Genomic DNA, 21,602 nt, shown 5'->3' with positions numbered 1-21,602 from the left:
TGGAAAATAATAGTGGTAGATGCCGAGGCCAGTGTAAATGAAATGAATGGGTAATTTGTGAATCTAATATTTTGGAAAATTATTTTAAAGCCAGAAATGAAATAATTTTGGAATATGAAAAATTTGACAGAATTTTCTGGTAGAACCGAATTTCTTTATTTCTTTGCCTATGAAACAAAGGCCATATCATAAGTGACTTTTATTTTATTTTATTTTTTTTATTTTTATTTTTTCATAAGTGACTTTTAATAGAATTTTGTGAAATTCTTCAGCTGTCTGAGTTTAATTCTGTCTCTGTTTATGTGTCCCACTTGTGGCCTCCCAGTAGCCACTATGCAAACCAGTGCTAATGAGAAGGGAAAGGCAGGACCTTCATCCATCTGCACTTAAGGGATGTTATTTTCCCTGGGGTGCTTGCATTTAATTTTGACTCTTTTCAAGACTCAAATAATGACTCAAATCATGGACCCTGGAGCAACTAAATGAGGATGGTATGAAAGGGGAGGTGAATTTTCAGGGGTACTCAGTTAAACCAAACGGTTCCACTTAGTGAGATTGACGTTAAGCAATGTTTTTTTTTAACAACAATGCCATTTTGAAATTAAGACATAATCTTTAGAATTCTCATGACCCCTGCTTGAGGTTAAAAGGGGAAAAGGCATTTTGCTCTTTAGTGATGAATACAACAGATGGAAGGAATAAATAACACAGTCCATAGCAGCTAATTTATAAGTGGAGCACTGAATTTTGTTTCTGTGCTTCTTATCTCTGACCTCATGTGAAGTGGAAGGTGATATGTACATGATAAGAATTTGGTATATGATGTCATCTAATATTTGGGATGTAATATCAGACATTAGTCATACTCTTCCACTTTTCCCCTTTTAAAATATAATTGGACTTTGCTTAACTAAAAAAGAAAGCATAAATAGTATTGACATCACGATGTTAACTACTAAAAAAATAAAAATAAAATAATCAAATCAAGAATCTGCTAAATCCTCATTTTTTAATTTTTTAATATACATTTTTAAAGATTTTATTTATTTATTTGTGAGAGACGGAGAGAGAGAGAGAGGTAGAGACACAGGCAGAGGGAGAAGCAGGCTCCATGCAGGGAGCCCGACGTGGGACTCGATCCTTGGTCTCCGGGATCATGCCCTGGGCCCAAGGCGGGCGCTAAACCGCTGAGTCACCGGGCCTGCCCTAAATCCTCATTTAAAGAAGGAAGCATGTGCTATGAACACGGAGGCCAAATTGTTCTGGCTGATCTCTCACCACTTATGTGGAAACATCATGTTAACTTAGACTGGTTCAAATGATTATTTGCTGTTAAAGGGTTTTGGGATTCTTTCCCACTTCAGGGTCAGTACGACTTCGAGGCGGCAAACACGAGTTTGAAGGCACGGTGGAAATATATGCAAATGGAGCTTGGGGCACAATCTGTGGCAGCCACTGGGACGATCTGGACGCATCAGTCATTTGTCACCAGCTGCAGCTAGGGTGAGTTCGCCCATCCTTGAGCAAAGGATCGCAGTCGGGCTGCGATCTGAGAATGACGCCGGCTCCCATCACTACTATGGAGGGATGATGCACGCCTTCCTTCCTTCCCTCTCACTTCCCTCATTCTCACTTCTCACCAGAGTTATAAAGAAAAGGCCCCAAGGGGGAGGAATGCTGACCAGCCTAAGCAAATGCTGCGTGGTCAAACGTTAAAAGCATCCTTTGGTCTTCGTCTTTAAATTTTTTTTTTTATGATAGTCACAGAGAGAGAGAGAGAGAGAGGCAGAGACACAGGCAGAGGGAGAAGCAGGCTCCATGCACCGGGAGCCCGATGTGGGATTCGATCCCGGGTCTCCAGGATCGCGCCCTGGGCCAAAGGCAGGCGCCAAACCGCTGCGCCACCCAGGGATCCCTGGTCTTCGTCTTTAAAAATCATCGTTTAGACCTAGGAAGCTGGGAATGTGATTCCGAGGGTGGTCACTTCTCAGTAGTGCACCTAGCCCCGGGCTGCTGTCATTGTCATTTGCATTTCCCCATCTACTTTTAGCGATCCAACAACTTCCATTTTTTCGTGCAGAAGGGAGGTGACATTCCCCTGTGCTCTCATGGCGAGGTGGGAAAGGCCTGGTGTCCGGGCCGGGGTCCTGTCCGAGGAGGTCCTGCTAGAGGTGGCCGCCTCCATCAGCCCCGGCACTGCCGCAGCTCTTAGAGCTCTCTGTGAAATGTCAGTGCTCTCTACCTTCCTCCAGCCCGGGCACCTGTACACCAGGCGTGAGGGGGTTTCACTGGGAGCAGAAGGCTCCACTTTGGAGTAAAAGGCTTTGCTTTTGTGGTGGCTCTTATTATTCTGTTTTTGTGTCTCATTTATTTTTTTCTAAGTACACTTGCCAGATGTTTTTCTTGGCCTTTCTCACTAGGGATCTTTAGAAAGCATGGAAACTATCTTGTTACGAGCAGGCAAGTCCAAAAGACTGAAAACAGTTTTGCAGTTTACAAATATTTTGAATTAATAACCAATCAGTGGTGATATCTAATACAATGGTAGAAACAAAAAGGTTGGTTAACTGCAGTCAGATAGCTAAGAACTCTAATTTGCTTGCTTCCTCCTGTCTTCTGGTTAGGAAGGTGGGCAGTGGGTATTTGGTAAAGACAGACCTTGAAGGCTTAAGTTTTGGTTAGACTTGAAACTTTCAGAGCTGCAGATAGGCTTAATGTACTTAATTAATTAACTCATTTTTAAAAATGAGTGTTAGCATAAGTCAAGATGAAAGAAGGAGTAAGGCTTATAAAGCTTATGAAGTGTTATGGTGTTTGGGAATGTTAATTATTGATTTGATCAATGAATATTTTGTCTGGCAATTAGTCATTGACAGGTGGACAGGGCACAAAGAGTTGACTTGATGCTTTCTCTTTTGAGGGCCTCAATATGTGACAGATTTGTAGATTGATGTCAGTGTTTTCCTTAAAGTACACATTTATATGTGCTTTTAAAACTCCTGAAAATCAGGGAAGAATATGATTTCCTATGGGACTCTGACATTAAAAAAAACAAAACACTATAGGGGACATGTGAACCTCAGTGTGGTAACTAGTCTTTAGGTTGATGAAAGAATATAAAGTATCATTCTGCAAATGGAAACATCAGGTAAACTGATCTGATTACTTATATCATCTCTTAGTTACTTTTTTTGTGTTTTGTGTTTTGTTTTTGTTTTTAGTAATCTCTAAACCAATGTCAGACTCCCAACCCAGAGATCAAGAGTCCCACGCTCTCTAACTGAGCCAGCCAGGCACCACTTAGTAGTCCATTTTTATTTATTTTTATTTTTTAGTAGTCCATTTAAAAAAAGTATTATATAATTAGGGCAGCTCAGAATTATTGCTGTTAAGACACATTCATATTTTATATATATTCCAAATGTTTACTCTTTGGTTGGTGGAAGCTATTGCATGGAGACAATTCTAGACATTACCATGTTAATCAGATAAGCCTTTAATCTTTTTAAAATCTAATATCGATTTGTACAAATCAGAGGTTACTTAAAAATATGTAGATTAGAGGTGTTAAAAGCAGAGCTCATCTATGTCATTGTTTTATTAATTGGTTTCAAAGTCTTGCTAGCAAACCCTTTATATAAGGTTTTAAAAATTGTGAATGGATTGCCTCTCTTGATATTATCTTACTTCTATGTAGTAATAATCATTTTGAAAATGATAGCCTAAAATGCTGGAGTAGGAAAATCTTCAAGCATCCAGGCCACCCCTCCTTTTATACATCAGAAGGCAGAGCTTACAGAAACTTGTAGCTAAGAGTAATTTGCAGCTGAGTCCAGACTGGAATCCATTTTTCACTGAGCCACAGAACACATTTCTTCCATGAAACCACCAGGCTTCTTTTTAAAATCTGTAGTATTTGCCCATCTATATATTTTTTTTTCTAAAAGCAGCTATCAGTAGGAAAGGTACATGCATACCATTAGTTATTTAAGATTGACTAAAAAAATTGCCATGGGTAATCAATGCAAGTTCTGATCTGATGTTTTGATTTCCTTGAAACTTATGTAATCCATTATGTTTTTCTTTTCCTCCCACATCTATCTTTACTGATTTCTTCCATATTAGAAAATCTAAATATTTTGACCAAAAACTCACCAAATTCAATGAACCTAACTTTGATCATTGTGTTTCCAGAGGAAAAGGAGTAGCAAAACAAACCCCGTTTTCTGGACTGGGCCTTATTCCCATTTATTGGAGCAATGTCCGTTGCCGAGGAGATGAAGAAAATATACTGCTTTGTGAAAAAGACATCTGGCAGGGTGGGGTGTGTCCTCAGAAGATGGCAGCTGCTGTCACGTGTAGCTTTTCCCAGGGTAAAAAGAGTCTCTTTTTTTACTTTCATTGTGTTTTCAACAAGACTCCAGATGATAAAATTGTCTTTGTTAAATCATTTCTTCAAAGAATTTAAATACATACGTAAATCTGAATCATCATATTATGTAGTCAAATAGTCTTCAGTAGGAGTGTATCTAACATTCTGAATTCTCTTCAACTTTCTTTTTTTTTTTTTTTCTCTTCAACTTTCAAGTGGAATCTCACTCGTAACATGTTTTCTATTTTATCTAATTTGCATACAGAAATATTGTATATTGTACATGAAGCATTTATTTTGCTAATGGAAGGTCATGATAGAATCAAGATAGAAAAGCATCTTGGAACCAAATAGAAAACACCGCAACTACAACAAAATATTTTCACTTGATAGGATAGAATATAATCATGGTAGCAGTGTTCTTCTTTGAATTTCAATAGTACGTTCCATAATATGGATAACTCCTTGATAAAGCTCCTTCCAAGCACCATGTATTAGCTATGAGATGATGAACAGTATGATTTCAGTACACAAATAAGCGTATGTTCATATAAACATGTGAGGAGAAGGGAGCAGCTGCTTTTCATGATGACGGATGGGTTTTCTGGGAACCATGGTGTATTTTAACGGGTGACCACAACCTGAGACTAGCACACTGTCATATCAGCCCTTTTTACATTCTCCTTGGAGATGCAGCATGATTGGATTTCCCAGGTCTTAAAAAGCTAACAGCTAGCCCAAGGCATTGGTTTCTGTTGGAGTGCAAGTATCAGGGGAGGATTGGAAACTCTCTCACCACAAAACACACAAAGACTCAATTTAGAGTAATTCCTGTGAATTGGCTGGAAGAACTAATCGGAAGATAGGGTACAGGTATGTGCTCTGAGAACCACAGTTCCTTTTTGTGTGGGCCAAGTGCATGTTAAATCTTGATGTTTCGTAAATTTTTCCTTTTCTTCCTTTGATTCTCCACTTTCGGGTAGTGTGCTCCTTTGGGCAGTATATGTTTATGTGTCGCTGCTTCATGGATGATGTGAATTGGGCTCAATAATGCATTGCTTTTTGTAGATTATTGCTTGTACTTTATGTTCTATCTGATTGATATATAATGTTTAACATTTTTCAAGTACTGAAGTAAATAAAATCTTGGAAACAATAATTATTTTTCTTTCAGGGTATATATCTACTTAAAAAAAATTCCTTCTATTCTCTATCATCTATCCACCTATTTATACTCTGCTTGCAAAGACAAGTTTAAGGTCATTTATAAGTATATATAAAAATATGGTTGAGATAAGTTAGAAGTGAGAATGAAAAAAGATCAAGTGACAATGTGAAAAGAGATAGATCAAACACTACATCTACTTCAAGGCCCAGTGATAGCTCTTTAATACGTTTATTTTTTGACTTGGAAATTACATTCAGTGTCTTGTCATCTCTTACTTGTTGCATTTCCAACACTTACAAAGTAGGAGATTGTGTAGCAGTATTGGATATAGGAAGTAGTAATTTTTTAAAAAATTTATTTATTTATTCATGAGAGACACAGAGAGAGGCAGAGAGAGAGGTAATGACAGGAGAAGCAGACTCCATGCAAGGAGCCTGATGTGGGACTCGATCCCCAGACTCCAGGATTATGCCGTCAGCCGAAGGCAGACACTCAACCATTGAGCCACTGAGACGTCCCAAGAAGTAGTAATTTAAATGAACATGCCGGGGATCCCTGGGTGGCGCAGCGGTTTAGCGCCTGCCTTTGGCCCAGGGTGCGATCCTGGAGACCCGGGATCGAATCCCATGTCGGGCTCCCGGTGCATGGAGCCTGCTTCTGTCTCTGCCTGTGTCTCTGCCTCTCTCTCTCTCTCTCTTTGTGACTATCATAAATAAATAAAAATTAAAAAAATTAATCTTTAAAAAAAATAAGTAAATGAACATGTCTGGGAGTTTTAATCATCCATAAGTTAAACAGGAGTCAACTACCTCACTGAATTCTCTTTCAGATAATTTTTTGCATGCTTGTTGGGAGGATGTGGGATGTTGATGAAATTTTATCTTTGAGCTTTTCTGTATATTCACAGTTACTTATGTAGCCAGAAAAAGCCCATATGTTTGTTTGTCTTTAATTTATTTATTCATGAGAGACACAGAGAGAGAGGCAGAGACATAGGCAGAGGGAGAAGCAGGCTCCCTGAGGGGAACCCGATGTGGCACTCGATCCCAGGACCCCGGGATCATGACCTGAGCCAAAGGCAGATGCTCAACCACTGAGCCATCCAGGTGCCCCAAGCCCACATGTTTTAGAATAAAGCATGACATGAAAAAATATAAGGTAATATGCCATATGGTGTTCTGGGTTGTAGGTGATTTAAAATTTCCTCTTTAAAATTTTTGTTTTTCTGTTTTCCCCAAGCTTACCACAGTGGCCGAGGGAAGAGAGGCACTGGAGAATATAATAACTTAAGAAACGTATACATTTTCCCATCATTTTTTTCTATATTTTCCAAGCTTTGTAAGGGAAAAATAAAAATAAAAACATGCAAATTTAAATTTCTTAGCACCATTCAGCCATCAGTTAATTGTAAGAAGCTAATATACAATACTGAGAACACTTGTGTTTATTAAAACTATGTCCCTTTATAAATTGTAAGTATTAGTTGATTTATGTAAATAGGCTAAATTGTGAAGATCAGAATATGAGTATATGTAAATATTCACTAATCTGAATCTGCTGCAAAATTTGAGTATGCTATTTGAATATAAATATTCATATTCCAATACCATTTACCAATAGCTGCTTACACTGTGGGGAATTAAAAGCATATTTCACGTCGATGAATGATTAGCATTCGGTAAAAGCCGCAATTAAATTTCTGAATAGAGGCGCAGCGTGTTCTGAACTTCTTACCATATTGCATCCTTTATTCCAGAAAAATTACACTGTCTCACTATTTCCCAAACACATTCAACTTTGTACTTCTGTCCTTTTGCTCATACTGTTCATTTAGCCTGAACAGCACTTACCCTCTCTCTGACTTCTGGAATCCTATCCATCCACCTTGGCCCTCTTCACAACTGTCTTCTTCAGAAGAGATTCCCAGACTACCCCCAGTAGTAAGCAAGCTCCCTTGTTTCTGAACCCCTGTAGAGTCTCCATGATCTCTTCTCTTCCCTCATCTTGTTCTTAGGTGATAAAACTCTTGAGGTCTGCCCAGTGCTCCTTTGAATGCCCCTGCGGGGGCCTAGTATCTGTTAAACAGAATCAAGTGAATGAATATTGCTAATTGTTTTTTCTTCTTTGGGACAGTCTTTCTAGCTTTTTAGCTATAGTTGTCAGTCCAGTCAGTCAACAAATATCTATTATGTGCCTTCTCTATGCCGGCTACTTGAGATACACAAGTGAAAGAATTTGGTACTGTCTCTGTCCTGAGTTCTAGCTGTTAGGACACAGACAATGGATGCAAAAACCAAGAAATCAATGACAATTTTAAATAAAGTAGATATTCAGAAAGCAATGTAGTAGAAAGTACCATCGGGTGCTGCATTAGCTAGGGTAGCCGGGGCAGGCCTCCTAAACAAAGGACAGTTGAGTGTTGAGAACTGAATGATGAGAGGATGCAACAAGGGGAAAGGCTGCAGGAACATTTTTCAAGCAGAAGGAACAGGAAGCGTACAAACCCTGAGATGGGAATCAGCCTTGAGTGTTTTGGGGACAGAAAGAAGAGGGCACAGTGGGAGTGGTCAGTGTTGTTACTTTATGTACTTCCTAAAATCCCCACCCTACATCCCCAGTGACTTCCAACTATGTGACGTTTGCTGCCACTGTAGCTTCAAGTTGTGTCATCTGACTGAAAGTATTCTGAATACTTTCCAGAATAGTCCATAATATCCACACCCAGGCTTCCCAGAATTCTTTAGGACCAGTACTGCCAGCCTTAACACTAGCTGAATGTGACCAGTGGAGGGAAAACACTACATGTTGTGGTAAGCTACAGAGCTTTCACAACCAAAATGGTTCTTGACATCCATTGTAGGTGCAGCCTGGTGAAGGAGGCCAGGGGTAGAGAAAGATGTTCAGGGGGCTGACAAGGTCTGGTCTGGATTGTGTACCCTAGTAAGGAATTTGCAGTGGGAAGCATTTGGTCATTTGTAGAAAATGTATACAACCGTTTCATATCCAAATGAATTCTCAATCTTGTTTTTTGTAGATATTGACCATGTTGGTCACTACCTCATTATAATGAGTTAGATGTTGACTTGAACTTGATTTCTACAAATATAAAAATATTTCTGTCCTGAAAACAAGTATGTTACAGGGATATTAATGCCATTCTTAAGAATTACATGTTGGTAATGCTCAAGTTCCTGTAAATAAAAAAATCGGTGTCACCGCTACAGTACCATAAAAATCAAATGTGTTTTCAGTAAACTACAATTTTGATGTCTTTTCTGGTTTTCTGAGGTAGTTGGAGGAAAAGTGAACTTAGACTACTTCCTCTTAAGAGCTAGTTTTATGAATGTAATTGACTTTGGAGTATTTAATTTTTATTAAAAATGTTTTTTATTACCAAGTAAACTCTACCCCCAGTGTGGGAACCTAACTACTCACAACCCTGAGATCAAGAGTTGCCTGCTCTCCTGGCTGAGCCAGCTGGTTGTCCCCAGTTTGGAGTATTTTAATTGGTCAGGGATACCATAATATGTATTAGATGTGTGAGGGTATGTCCAAATCCCTGAAATGGCTTAATAAATATGATTTAATTTTACTGAGAATGGCATATCAATTTAATATATGTATATAATCTTACCAGTCAATGTACATGTCTAGGTATAATTTGATTCTAATTTCACACGGCACAGGCCCAGTGTTCCCAGCCGTCCGCCTTGTGGGTGGGAGCAGCGCATGGGAAGGCCGAGTAGAGCTCTACCACGCTGGTCAGTGGGGGACCGTCTGTGATGACCAGTGGGATGAAGCAGATGCTGAAGTGATCTGCAGGCAGCTGGGCCTGAGGTTTGTTTTTATTCTTATTTTGTTTAATTTTTGGAACCTATTATTTCCACACCCAGAGACAGGTGCCTGTGTGTTTAAATTGCACATTTCCTCAAACAAATGGAAAAAGCCACCTTGTGATCTTTGTACTAGGCTGTAGGCTCTCCGAAGAGAATTTATATGTCCTTAGTAAAGGTCTAGCCTGTTTGTGTCTGAAGTTGACTAATTTTATATCCCTGAGAATCTCAGCCTACTACTTTTCATTGGTCCCCTTCACGTTATTCCCAGGTAATGAATGAATGACCAGAAACTGTCAGTCACAGTGTTAGATGACTTACTGAAGTTGTCTGCTGAAACTCGTTGTTAGGTTTTCACTGAAGTTCAGATCCTCTCCCCAAATATTATCTCAACTTTTGACTTTGGTTTATTTGTTAGGTATGTGCTTAGAACAGAGGATTTTTATTAATGTGCAAAGGAAATAATTCCCATGTAGGATGTGGAAATGAAACATTATGCAATAAAAGAGCAGTATGAAAATTAACATTCTGTGTTGCCTGAGTTGTGATTATTCTGGAATAATATGTTGTAATTTTGGATTTTTAATCCCTTTCTTTAGTGATTCTAAATAGTGGTATAACAAGCCCAAAAGTTTCTCTAAAATTATATTAGGGGATAGGGGCGCCTGGGTGGCTCAGTTGGTCAAGTGTCTGACTCTTGGTTTTGGCCCAGGTCATGATCTCAGGGTCATGAGATGGAGCCCCACGTCAGGCTCCATGCCTAGCTAAAGATTCTCTCTCATCCTCTCTGCCCTTCCCCTCCTCTAAAACAACAACAAATTTCAGGATTGTTGAAGTCAAATAATTGCCATATGATTTTGATAAAGCTATGTATTCTTTGTCCTTCCTTTATGGAAATTATTCCCACACCAACCTTGGCAGTTCACTTGTAAAAGTCCTAGTGTTGCCCACTTTCTTATCCTTTGACCACAAAATAAATTTGTGGAATAGGGGTGCTCTGATATAATACATTGATTTATTAAGTTATTTTCTGCAAAGCTATTTGACCTACATATATAACAGCAATGCCCAATAAACACTGAAATTGATTCTATATCTGATCCTGTTCCAAAACATTCTTAAACCTATTTGGCTAATCTGTATAAAGTTTGTTTTTTTCCATAGTAAAAGACCAAATAAATAGCATCATCTGACTAGTTCAATCCCCAGGCTTAGTTCCTACTTCGAATAGACACAGAATAGTTATACAATTCTGTTGTCAAGGGAATTGTTTGTTAGATTATAAAAGATTGGTCCTTTCATTGCGAATATCATTTGTGACACAACCTACGAATGAAAAAACTCATTTTTAGTGATCAATATCCTAGATTTCTCTCTGGAGAACCATCTCCTCCATTTTCAGTAGTGATATTGGATGTTCACTGAATGCTTACTGTATGCCAGGCACTGGTCTAATAGCTTTATAGGTATTGATTAGCTCATTTAATTCTCCCTACAACCCCATATTACCTCCGATTTACAGATGAGGAAACTAAGGCCCAGAAGTTAAATAATTTGCTTATCGTTACATCACCACTAGATGGTAAAGCTTGTCTGGCTACAGAGCTGATTCTGAAACACTTTGCTATCTTACAGTCTCCTGGGGGACATTTTCAGTGAGGTACCTGTGGCACCTCAAATAGAATCTATCTAAAATGTAGCATCATCATCTTTCCCTATAATTAACTTTCATCTCTTGATTTCTCTGTTTCTTTCAGCACTGTATATGTATTTTTTCTTTTTAACAACTAGTTATTTTGCAAACAGTATAACCTGAGAGAAAAAACATTCTACATTGGGAACCATAAATCTCAGATTCTGGTTCTTGGGGTGCCTGGGTGGAACAGTCAGTTAAGTATCTGCCTCTTGATCTCAGATCAGGTCTTGATCTCAGGGTCATGAGTTCAAGTCCTGCGGTGGCTCCATGCTAGGCATGGACTTTTAAAAAGAAAAAAAAAAGAGATTTTGGTTTTCACTTAACAGTACAACTTTAGGACTTTGTAATCTCAGAGGGCCTAATTTCCTCTTTTGTTACACAAGGTCCCCTTTATCTTTATGGTAAAATCTCTAAAATACAAAAAAATTAATGAACAGTAAAATAAAAAAGCAAAAAAGTATTTTTAAAAGCAATTTGTACCAGAAGATTTTTATTCTGACCCCTCAATAAAATGGTTTTGTATGTTAATTTTATAGCCTAAAAAAAACAAACCCCTAAGAAGATGTGTTCACAGTTTTAAAATTCCTATGTAAATTATGGCATATCCACATAATAAAATATGATGCTGTAGTTCTGAGTTATGCTCTTAAGAGTTTTGAAAGACTCAGGAAATGTTTTCACTTTAATTGCACAAGAAGAACTCTGATTAAAATGTCTCATTCTGAAACTTCACTGTGTACACACACGCTCGCAAGACAATTTTCTAACATCTGGCTGCCTCCTTTCCTGCTCTTTATCTTTCCCCAAGTCTTGGGTTCATCAAATTTAAGTATCAAAAGTACAGTAATTTCTTTTGTGTTTAGGAAGTTTGCCAGCTACTAAAATCTACAGATACCATTAAAAGATGAAAGTCCACAAAAACAGCCTCTCACAAAGAAATTGTAACCACCACTCCAGGGAAGCATGATGTAGTTTCCCTTTGGGAGTTCAACAAACAAATAAGAGGGAGATGAAGTTTGCTCAAGAAAAAAAAAATCATGAATTGAGGCAAGCAACAATTACGCTGTTATCAACCATGTGCCGTTAAAAATGATCTCATCTGAAAGTGCTGTGCCATTAAGTAAGCAAACAAGTTATACAATAGGAGAAGTTGCAGAATATTACTTTAATGTGACCTTAGGAGATAACTATAAAATCAGGTGAAAGAAAGGCAAATAACATCAGCTCAGAGCATCAGAGTACTTACATTAAAAACAAGTGTCTGGGCAGCCCGGATGGCTCAGCGGTTTAGCTGAAGGCGGCGCTAAATATGTTGGCTGAAGGCGGCGCTAAACTGCTGAGCCATCCGGGCTGCCTGATACTATAAATTTTCTATGCATTTATCTAAACAATAAAACCTATCTTTTCCCCATAGAAATATATTAATAATTTAAAAATTTCCTATATCTTAAATTTACAGGAATCCATCCTGCACCTAGTAATGTTAAATATGCTATTACTCTACCCTTAACTAACTAACATGAAAATCAATTAGCATGCTGCTGACCTCATGATTGATAACCCAGTAAATATACATATACACACGCTACAATGTTTTATATAGATAGGAAATTCATAGATCCAGTTAACTAAATAGAAATTCTGGACAGAGAAATAGTGTTGGATGATCTCACCACCAAATACTTGGTTTACTTTGAATGTTAATGACATCTTTCTAACAGTCCCTAATTTGACTGACCTTGATAGCAAACATATATACTTATTACGTGTGTTAACTGCTCTAGTACCTCTGTTAGACATATCCCTATGTTAGAAATATGTTGTAGATGAGACAATCTAAGAGATACTTTGTAACTTTCTCCAAAATAGGTTGGTTTGAGTACAGGGCACATGATCATTTTATGCTGTGTTGATTCCAACAGCAACACCTGAAAATTTGAGGAAAACTGATATTGAAATTGATGCCCCCTCAGAACATTTCGAAAATCTAGTCTCAATGATTAATAACAGTTTTCTCAAAAAGAACTGGTTGGCTTATTTCTAATCCACTCAAAGAAAATGATCATACCAGTAAACTTAACACCACTGTTAATTATAAGCCTTAGAGATATAGGATTTGCCATGCCATTCTCTTCCTACACATGAACCATGAAAGAGGGGTTAGGTCCCAGAATCAGGGGGGTGGGTGGCACAAATGCAATTGCACAATGAAGGATCAAGCCAATGCCACCTGAACCCAGTGTTCAAGCTTAGCCTCAGCAGTGGGGAACACGTTGAGTTGCTCTGTGGTTCAAGATGAGAGCAAATCATTTGTGATGAATCCTGGCCAAAATACTTGCTTTGATCTAACCCAACGTTTGGATCTAGTCTCCAGTTTCAGGAATTATAAGAGCTGGAGGAGTAAACTAAATGACACCAGTAGGAAGATATGAGACAAATCCAGGTGGTAGGACATTCTCCAGAACGGCCGGTTCTGTCTCTTCCACAAGTTAGTGTCATGAATAACAAGAGGCTGTTCTAGATTCTAGACATCAGGTACAGGACATCCGGAGGTACTGCATGATCTGGGACCAAATTCTGCTTAAGACAAACATCTATCGATGACATTGTGGAGGCAACTCTGAGCAATGGCATGTGGCATGTGATGGGGTATTAGAAAATGTTAGGAATGATTAACAATGGGGCGCCTGGGTGACTCAGTCAGTTAAGCATCTAATTTTGGCTCTGTTCATGATCTCAGGGTCTTGAGATGAACCTGTGTGTTGAGCTTTGCACTGGGTGTGAAGCCTGTTTACGATTCTCTCTCTTTCCCTCTGTCCTCCCCCCACCCCTGCACTTTCTCTCTAAGAAAAAAAAAATGATTACCAATTATACTAATTGTGATAATGTTAATTTGGCCATGTAGCACCACGTTCTTATTTTTAAGAGATACATATTGAAGTATTTCGAGGTAAAATGTTAAAATGTCAATGTTTTACTTTAAGTTGCAATGTAAATATAGAGTTTTAAGAAAGAGGGAGATCAGTTGCAAAACACATGAGTAATAAATGGTTGAGTTTCAAAAATTATGCTTCAGTGTCAAGGATTATGCTTAATTGAAAAAAACTGTTATATAAACAGAGAAGCTTTGATCTCAAGAAGCCTCCCCATCCCACCCCCCACCCCCTGCCAAAGTGCTAAATGAAGAAATCTACAGATTTAAAGTAAAATATCAACTTTGAAAAGATCCCCTAATAGAATTTTATTTTATTAATTTATTTATTTAGATTTATTTATTTATTTGAGAGAGAGAGTGGGGGAGAGGGATAGAGGAAGAGAGAGAATCTATGGCACATTCCCTGCTGAGTGCAGAGCCCTACTTGGGGCTCAATCTCACAACCCTGAGATCATGACCTGAGCTGAAAACAAGAGTTGGAAGCTCAACTGACTGAGCCACCCAGGCACCCCAACAATCCATGAGTTTTATGTTGCTTTCCCCAATATTGCAGAACCTCTTTAGAGGTAGAATCATCACTTTCTTTGGTATCCCCGAAAAGCCAGCACAGTGCAATCCAGGGCACCAGGAAATACTAGTAGCTGAAGGAATGTATGTATACGTAAGATTATATTTTTAATTTTAATACACTTGAAAATGAGCCTGAAAACCTAGTTTGTGTTGCATCATAGTTTCCTAGTTAACTTTTTAAAAAATTTTTATTTATTTATTCATGAGAGACACACACACACAGAGGCAGAGACAGGCAGAGGGGGAAGCAGGATCCCTGCAGGGAGCCCGATGTGGGACCCGATTCCGGATCCCGGGATCACACCCTGAGCCAAAGGCAGACGCTCAACCGCTGAGCCACCCAGGCATCCCAGCATTTCTGTTCTTGTTGTTCTGATTTGTTCTGTTTTGTTTCTTTTTTTTCTGATGAGTTTATTTCAATAACACATTTTTGTGATCATTAAAATAATGTTTATAAACAATGGAAAATACGGAAACATCAGGAAGATCATAAAATGCCCAAGTGGTCTTTTAAGAGTGTATTTTAACATAGATGACTTTCCTTGGAGTCATGATTATGGGGCTATTACTTTCCCATCTTGTGTTCTCCCTTAAGGAAGGGACACAGTTCAGAGGCAATTAATCAGGCCTTTTGCTTTTTCCTTGGACCTCTATCAACATGATCTTTAACATATTTGGAATATAATATATTTCAGTTACTCTGCCTAGATAATCCTGAGTCACTCCCAGCTAATCATTATTTTAGGCTTTTTTTTTGGGGGGGGGGCAACGGGGAGATGGTGGGTAATAAAAAGTCTAGTTTTTAACCTTTTAACCTAAATATTGTACCAAAAATGGTACTGATCTTTGGAATCTCTAAAAATATGTTAGCTAAGAATCCATTCTTAATTGTTTTAATTTGACCATGTAACATTGAGCATCTTATCACATGTTTAGTGGTCATTGATATTTCTGTGAATAGCCTCATCTTCTCCATGCCCCTATTTTTAAAAAAATATTTGTTGTTTTGTCTTTCATTATAATGTTATTATTATTAATTTCTAGGAGTTTTTTTTTCTTTGATTACTATTACATATTACAAATATTTTTTCCTGCCTGTTGGTTTGTCTTTTGACTCTGATTATGGTGTGTTTTGCTATATAGTAGTTTAAATTTGTATGTGGTTAAATTAAACTTTTTTTAGTTTTTCTGACTTCTGGGTTTCTTCTCTTGCTCAGGAAATCCTCTTTGTTCCAAGATGATATTATTCTTATATTATGTTCTCTATTTTATTCCAGTAACTTCTTAGCATTCCCTTCTTCCCATTCTCACTCTCCCACCCTTCCTCCCTCCCCTCTTCCTTCCTGCTTTTTCTCTTTTCTTTTCATTTCTTTTCTTTCTTTTTTTTCTCCCTCCTTCCTTCCTTCCTTCCTTCCTTCCTTCCTTCCTTCCTTCCTTCCTTCCTTCCAGTATTTAGGTCTTTAGACCATCTGGAATTTATTTTTTGTTTCTGTTACAAGTTTGGGATAAAATTTTATATTTTTCCATATTCCTTATACGACCTAACCCTGGCTCAGTGAATCGGTACCCATTGAAATTTTCTTCCATAGATGTCTTTCTGTCCTGGCATTTATCTCAGGGCAAAGATCCAAGAAGGCTGTTAATCTGCCTTTCTCCAAAGCTTTCCTATCTGGCTTCCCCATGACCTGCATCAGTCATGTGTCTCCTCCTCCTCTGTTTTCTGCAACTTTCAGTGTTCTCTAAATCAGCTTCCATATTTGCTTTCATTAATCTCTTTCCTCTAGAGCAAGGGTCAACAAACTTTCTCTGTGAAGGGCCTGATAGAAAATACTTTAGATTTTGCAACTACTCAGCTGTGCCTTTGTGGTGCAAGAGCTGCCACAGACAGTAAGTTGGGAATGAGTGGGGCTTTGTTCTGCTAGAACCGTATTTCTGGATGGCGAAATTTGAATTTCATATGATTTTCCCATGTCAGAAATTATATTCTTGATTTGATTTTTTCCCTGCCGTTTATAAAATGTAAAAGCCACTCTTTGCTCATGGGGCCATATAAAAACAGGTGGTATGCTGAATTTATCTCTTGGGTTGTAGTTTGCTGATCTGTGCCCAGGAGCCACCAGCCAGGGCTTCTTTGCTCCCATCCTGGAGTGGCCCTTTTCACAAAGGTGCAACAGGTCTCAGGAACACAGCTCCAAACACTCCTCTGCTTCTTTGAACCAAACTTAGTAATACACAATACATTTCAGTTATTCAGACTTCCAAATTCTGGGACTAACTCACAATCAGTACATGACTTTAGAATTTTATTTTCAGTGGGTATTACACTGTTCCCTTGTTCAGTTTAGTCTGAATGTTGTATGAAAATATTATCTTTTGGCAGGGGATATTTATTTTACTAGGGGCAACTTAAAACATTCTAATTTATTCACAGCCTTACAGACTACTATTGCAAGATGATTTTGGTATAGAAAATATTGTTCTGGGAGCATAAATGCTGTCTTTAGAAAGAAAATTTGTTTTGGCCACTACGGTTGTTTTGGTAAAATGCCAGTGTGCTCCAAAACTCTTGAAATTGTTAGCCTCTGATTATCTATGTCTCTGCCACAAGAATCTCAAGTTGTATGATGTAAGTCATAGCTTAATGATCTTTTGGGCCATCATCTAGTAATTCTTAATAAGAAAAGAACACAGATTTGTCCAGTGTCTATAGGCTACAAATTATTTCCATAAACATATTCTTTTAAAAACGATTTTAGAATAAATAAGTGAATAAAACATATTTACAACCTTAAAACCAGAAATTGTTGGGATTTCTTTTGATTTTCCTTTCCCACCATTCCCCTTTCCCACCATTCCCCTGACTCTACCTTTGGGTAACAGGGAGAACAAAAACTAGGATGTTTGTTTAAACTGAATACCAAATGGTTTTTAGATAAATTGCTTAGCAGTGAAAATATGTTATTCTTCAAATGCGAGAGGGAAGCTCTTGATATTGCCAGGAGGGAAAGAGAACCAACATTTTTTGAGTTCTTACTTTGCATCAGTTTAATTCTTAAAACCCTGCAAGGGAGCGATATTTGTTCCTATGTTCAAAAGACGCATTTTATGCCTGGAAGGGTTTTGTAACTTCCCTAGGGCAATTTAGCTGGTTAAAGGTAGAGCCTGGATTTGAGCCAGAGGGCCTGTTTCCACATTCTTCTCAAAGATTCTGCGTGGAAAGAATAAGCTTTTTGATGTGATTAGGAATATATGAACACTTATATATGTCCGTTACACTCTTTTGTGGGCACACAGATACGCATTGAAACAACTGAGAACTTCATTAAAAAATCCTATTAATTGAGTAATTTTTCTTCTTTCTTCAAGAGTAGAAATGGCTTTTTGTTCTGTCATGTTTCCCCTAGCAAAACAAATTTACTCACAAAATTATTTAATAATATCATTTGTGTTAGAATATATATTTTTTCTTTCACTTTTGTCTGATTAGCTCTAGATAGTAATCTTTAGTATATGTTGGGGCATACTTCTCAGAGTCCTCTGTATGACGTATCTCAGATAGTGACTCAAGTGTTAGGATTCTAAATTAAAAAAATTTTAACTTCAACAAAATATTCTGCATAAGCTACCCTATTTTTCCTTCCTTCCTGCTTCACACCTCCTCCTATAAACATTCCTTTATCTTTCCTCTTGCAAACTTTTTGAAAAATTTTTTTAAAGATTTTATTTATTCATGAGAGACACAGAGAAAGAGAGGCAGAGACATAGGCAGAGGGAGAAGAAGGTTCCATGCAGGAAGCCCGATGCGGGACTCAATCCTGGGACTCCAGGATCATGCTTTAAGCCAAAAGCAGATGCTCAACTGCTGAGCCACCCAGACATCCCCAAACTTTTTGAATTTTAAACTGAAAGTAGGTCACGTGATAATGGAACAAGTGTTTGCTTTAATGGGTAAAGGATTTAACTTTCAAATGTTTTGTGGTTTGTTTTAAACATGTGTTCTCTTAAAAGAAACTTCCATTCTATCTAGTAAAATTAGTCAGACAAGGTGTTTTTTAACCATGAAGTTGATTATCTAAGACTTTGCCATTGCTGGAGTATTATAGTCATTTAGCAAGCTTTTTTTTTCCCCCTTTGATATATTTTGGTTGTAAATTCTCAAGGTAGTTATAATGTTATGAGAAAAGGGCAACTAAAATAATGGGGAATATTATTGAATATTGAATGAGGAGCATCAATGAAAAACAAACAAATATAAATGCTCTACTCTAAAAATTAATAAGCTAAAAGGGGTCAAAATGGCAATTTCTGAAATTACTAATAATTTTGACAGTCAGTTGTGATCCTCTTCCCTGAAATCTGGGGTTCTAGCATGTGGGATCACTGAATTGTGGGAGAAGTAAATTTAGTACAAATAAATTTGAGTGAAGAGATGTTTTAGTTAGAAATATGAGTGTTTTTGAGTGACAGAGAACTGAAAATAACAGTGGCTTAAATAAGGTAAGAGTGTATTTCTCTCTCAAGAGACCAGAGGTAGCCAGCTCAAGGCTAGTATGGTTGCATAGTCATCTAGGCTGGGGCTTCTGATTGTTTGTAGTTCTGTCATTCTTAGTATAGTACCACATAGGCCAATGTAGCTTCTCACGCTCTGGCCATAGGAGAAAGTGGAGCAAAGATATTTCCTGGAAGCGATACATGACAGCACTTCTACCTGAATATCTTTGGTCAGAACTTAGTCATCTCAAATGGGTACAGAGTTTCAGTATGGGGTGACTAAAGAGTTATGGAGATGAGTGGTGGTGATGGTTGCATGATAATGAGAATGTACTTAGTGCCACTGAACTGTACACTTAAAAATGGTTAAAATGATAAATTTTATGTTACATATATCTTAAAGCAAACAAACTTAGTCATCTGGAAGGAGAAGAGCCTGGAAAATGTGGTCTTTACTCAGGATAGCCATTGCCCTCCCTAAAATCTGGAGCTCCATTACTAATGAAGAAAAGGAGATTGAGTATTGGGGGATAACTAGTGCTCTAAAACATTTGTGATGGCCAAAACTATAAGAAGCAGCAAATGAAGAAGAAAGAAATACAGCAAGTCATGTATGACCTATGGAGTGAATTGGTCAAGGGAAGTATGAATTAATCATACTTATACCTTTAATGGGGCAGAAGAAATTATGTCAGACAAATTTTTCATGTCTAATCCAGAGTTCTTATTTTTGTTCAGTGGCATTGCCAAAGCTTGGAATCAGGCATATTTTGGGGAAGGCTCTGGTCCAGTAATGTTGGATGAGGTACGCTGCACTGGGAATGAGCTTTCTATTGAGCAATGTCCAAAGAGTGCCTGGGGAGAGCATAACTGTGACCATAAAGAAGATGCTGGGGTGTCCTGTACCCCTCTATCAGGTAAGAGTTTCACCCCATTAATCTCCCAACCCTTGTCCCCAGCACCATCTGGGCTTACCTTGTCTCTTCCTCAATCTACATAATATAACTAAATGAGCATGCAAATAAAACTAAAAACAAAGCAAAACAACCCACAAAACACAAAAACCAAACAACTGACACAATTGTGTATCAATATGGTATGATCCTTGTTCATAAATATTTCTGAGTTTTTCACTTTATATAGTCCTATAAAGATAGAAAATATAATTTTATTGCAATATATAATACTGAATAATCAAAACCAGTGCAATGACAAATTTCACATTATTAGGTATATATTTAGTTCATTTATCTATTGGCCTGTCTTGACTCTCAGAATGTGTTTCTAGCTGGTATTGATCAGATTGTTGGTTAAAGCACCCTAGTAAAGGAAACAAGTTAACTCTGGCTATGCTCAGTTCTCTGACTATTCCAAATTGCAAGATATTTGTCAAGCTATGTCTCATGTGCTATAAGAAGGGAATGTCTTAGTATAAATGAGTCTATGCATGTACTTCTACATTTTGTGGGAAGAAGAGGGAAAAGGACAGATGAGAAGGTGGGTCATCACAAATCCATTGTTTCTATGGTAAAAAGAACTTGAAAAAATTGGGAGTTTTAATTTTTCTTTAAAAAAACATAAAAACGTTGGAAGACCCATGAAATGCTCAAGTTATATCTTTTTATTTCCATAGTTTTAAACATGATGATGTTTTTATTAGAAGAATAACATGTTTATATAAAATAGAAATATAAAATATATGTCAGATTTTTAAGCCAGAGCACATCGTCTTCTTGGGTCTCCATTTCCTCCTCTTTCAAATGAGTATAGCCTTGTACTCTTACTATGATGGTCAAATGAGGTAAAATGTGTAGCAGTGGTTTGCAGACTATAAAGTATTACATTAAGAAGTGATCGTGTTGCTAAGAGACCATTTACTTTAAAGATCCCAGAGATTCATGGAAAGCTGACCTTTACCCCGGATTATTTATTTATGTTTCATTTGGCTATGTTTGGATTATTTTGCATGGAAATGGCTTTTAAATCTACTTGTTGGGGGATAAATTTATTGTATATCTGCCTAGAAGCTCTTAACAGGGTTCTCTGGGAATTAATTACTCATTGAATTCATAAGCTTCAAATTCAGATCTGTATTATCAATAAAAGAACAAAAGCGAGAAATGTACTCTAGTTTTTATAATTTATGAATGCCTAAGGGATAATAAATGCATTGGTGTGATAGATCACACTTTAACTAGAATAGCTTTTTTTGTCTTCATATTTCAGTATTTTTTTAATTGCAGTTAAAATTTTGAACTATTTCCAAGTTACTGTTTTCTTATTTTTTATATGAAAATAACTAATATTTCTCATACTTACTGAGATTGAAGCTGCAGGACATTTCCCAAGTATTAATTAATCTGGAGAAATCTAAATAACTACTTTGGAATTGTATCAGAATATATTTTTCTTTTCAGGAAATAAGAGTACAAATAAGAGGAAAAGAATATTTTGTTAGGACAGATATGGGTTATGTCATACTTCAGAAACAACCCTATGACCTCAGATCATTGAGCCCAGTCCTAAAATAAGTTTAA

General features: G+C 37.4%; 1 protein-coding gene across 1 annotated transcript in view; it reads left to right on the top strand.

Annotated features, from left to right (window-relative positions):
• Window positions 1-21,602, top strand: part of PRSS12 (serine protease 12) — a 75,588-nt gene that overhangs the window by 13,557 nt on the left and 40,429 nt on the right. The window contains exons 2-5 of the mRNA XM_077882399.1: window positions 1,365-1,503; window positions 4,195-4,373; window positions 9,227-9,377; window positions 19,804-19,982. Coding sequence (XP_077738525.1) covers window positions 1,365-1,503; window positions 4,195-4,373; window positions 9,227-9,377; window positions 19,804-19,982 — 648 coding nt within the window. The remainder of the gene's footprint in view (window positions 1-1,364; window positions 1,504-4,194; window positions 4,374-9,226; window positions 9,378-19,803; window positions 19,983-21,602) is intronic.

The sequence above is a fragment of the Canis aureus genome, chromosome 33 (genome assembly GCF_053574225.1).
Source record: "Canis aureus isolate CA01 chromosome 33, VMU_Caureus_v.1.0, whole genome shotgun sequence".
Classification (NCBI taxonomy): domain Eukaryota; kingdom Metazoa; phylum Chordata; class Mammalia; order Carnivora; family Canidae; genus Canis; species Canis aureus.
Note: the sequence above shows the minus strand (reverse complement) of the source record. Positions and strands in the feature narration are given on the sequence as shown.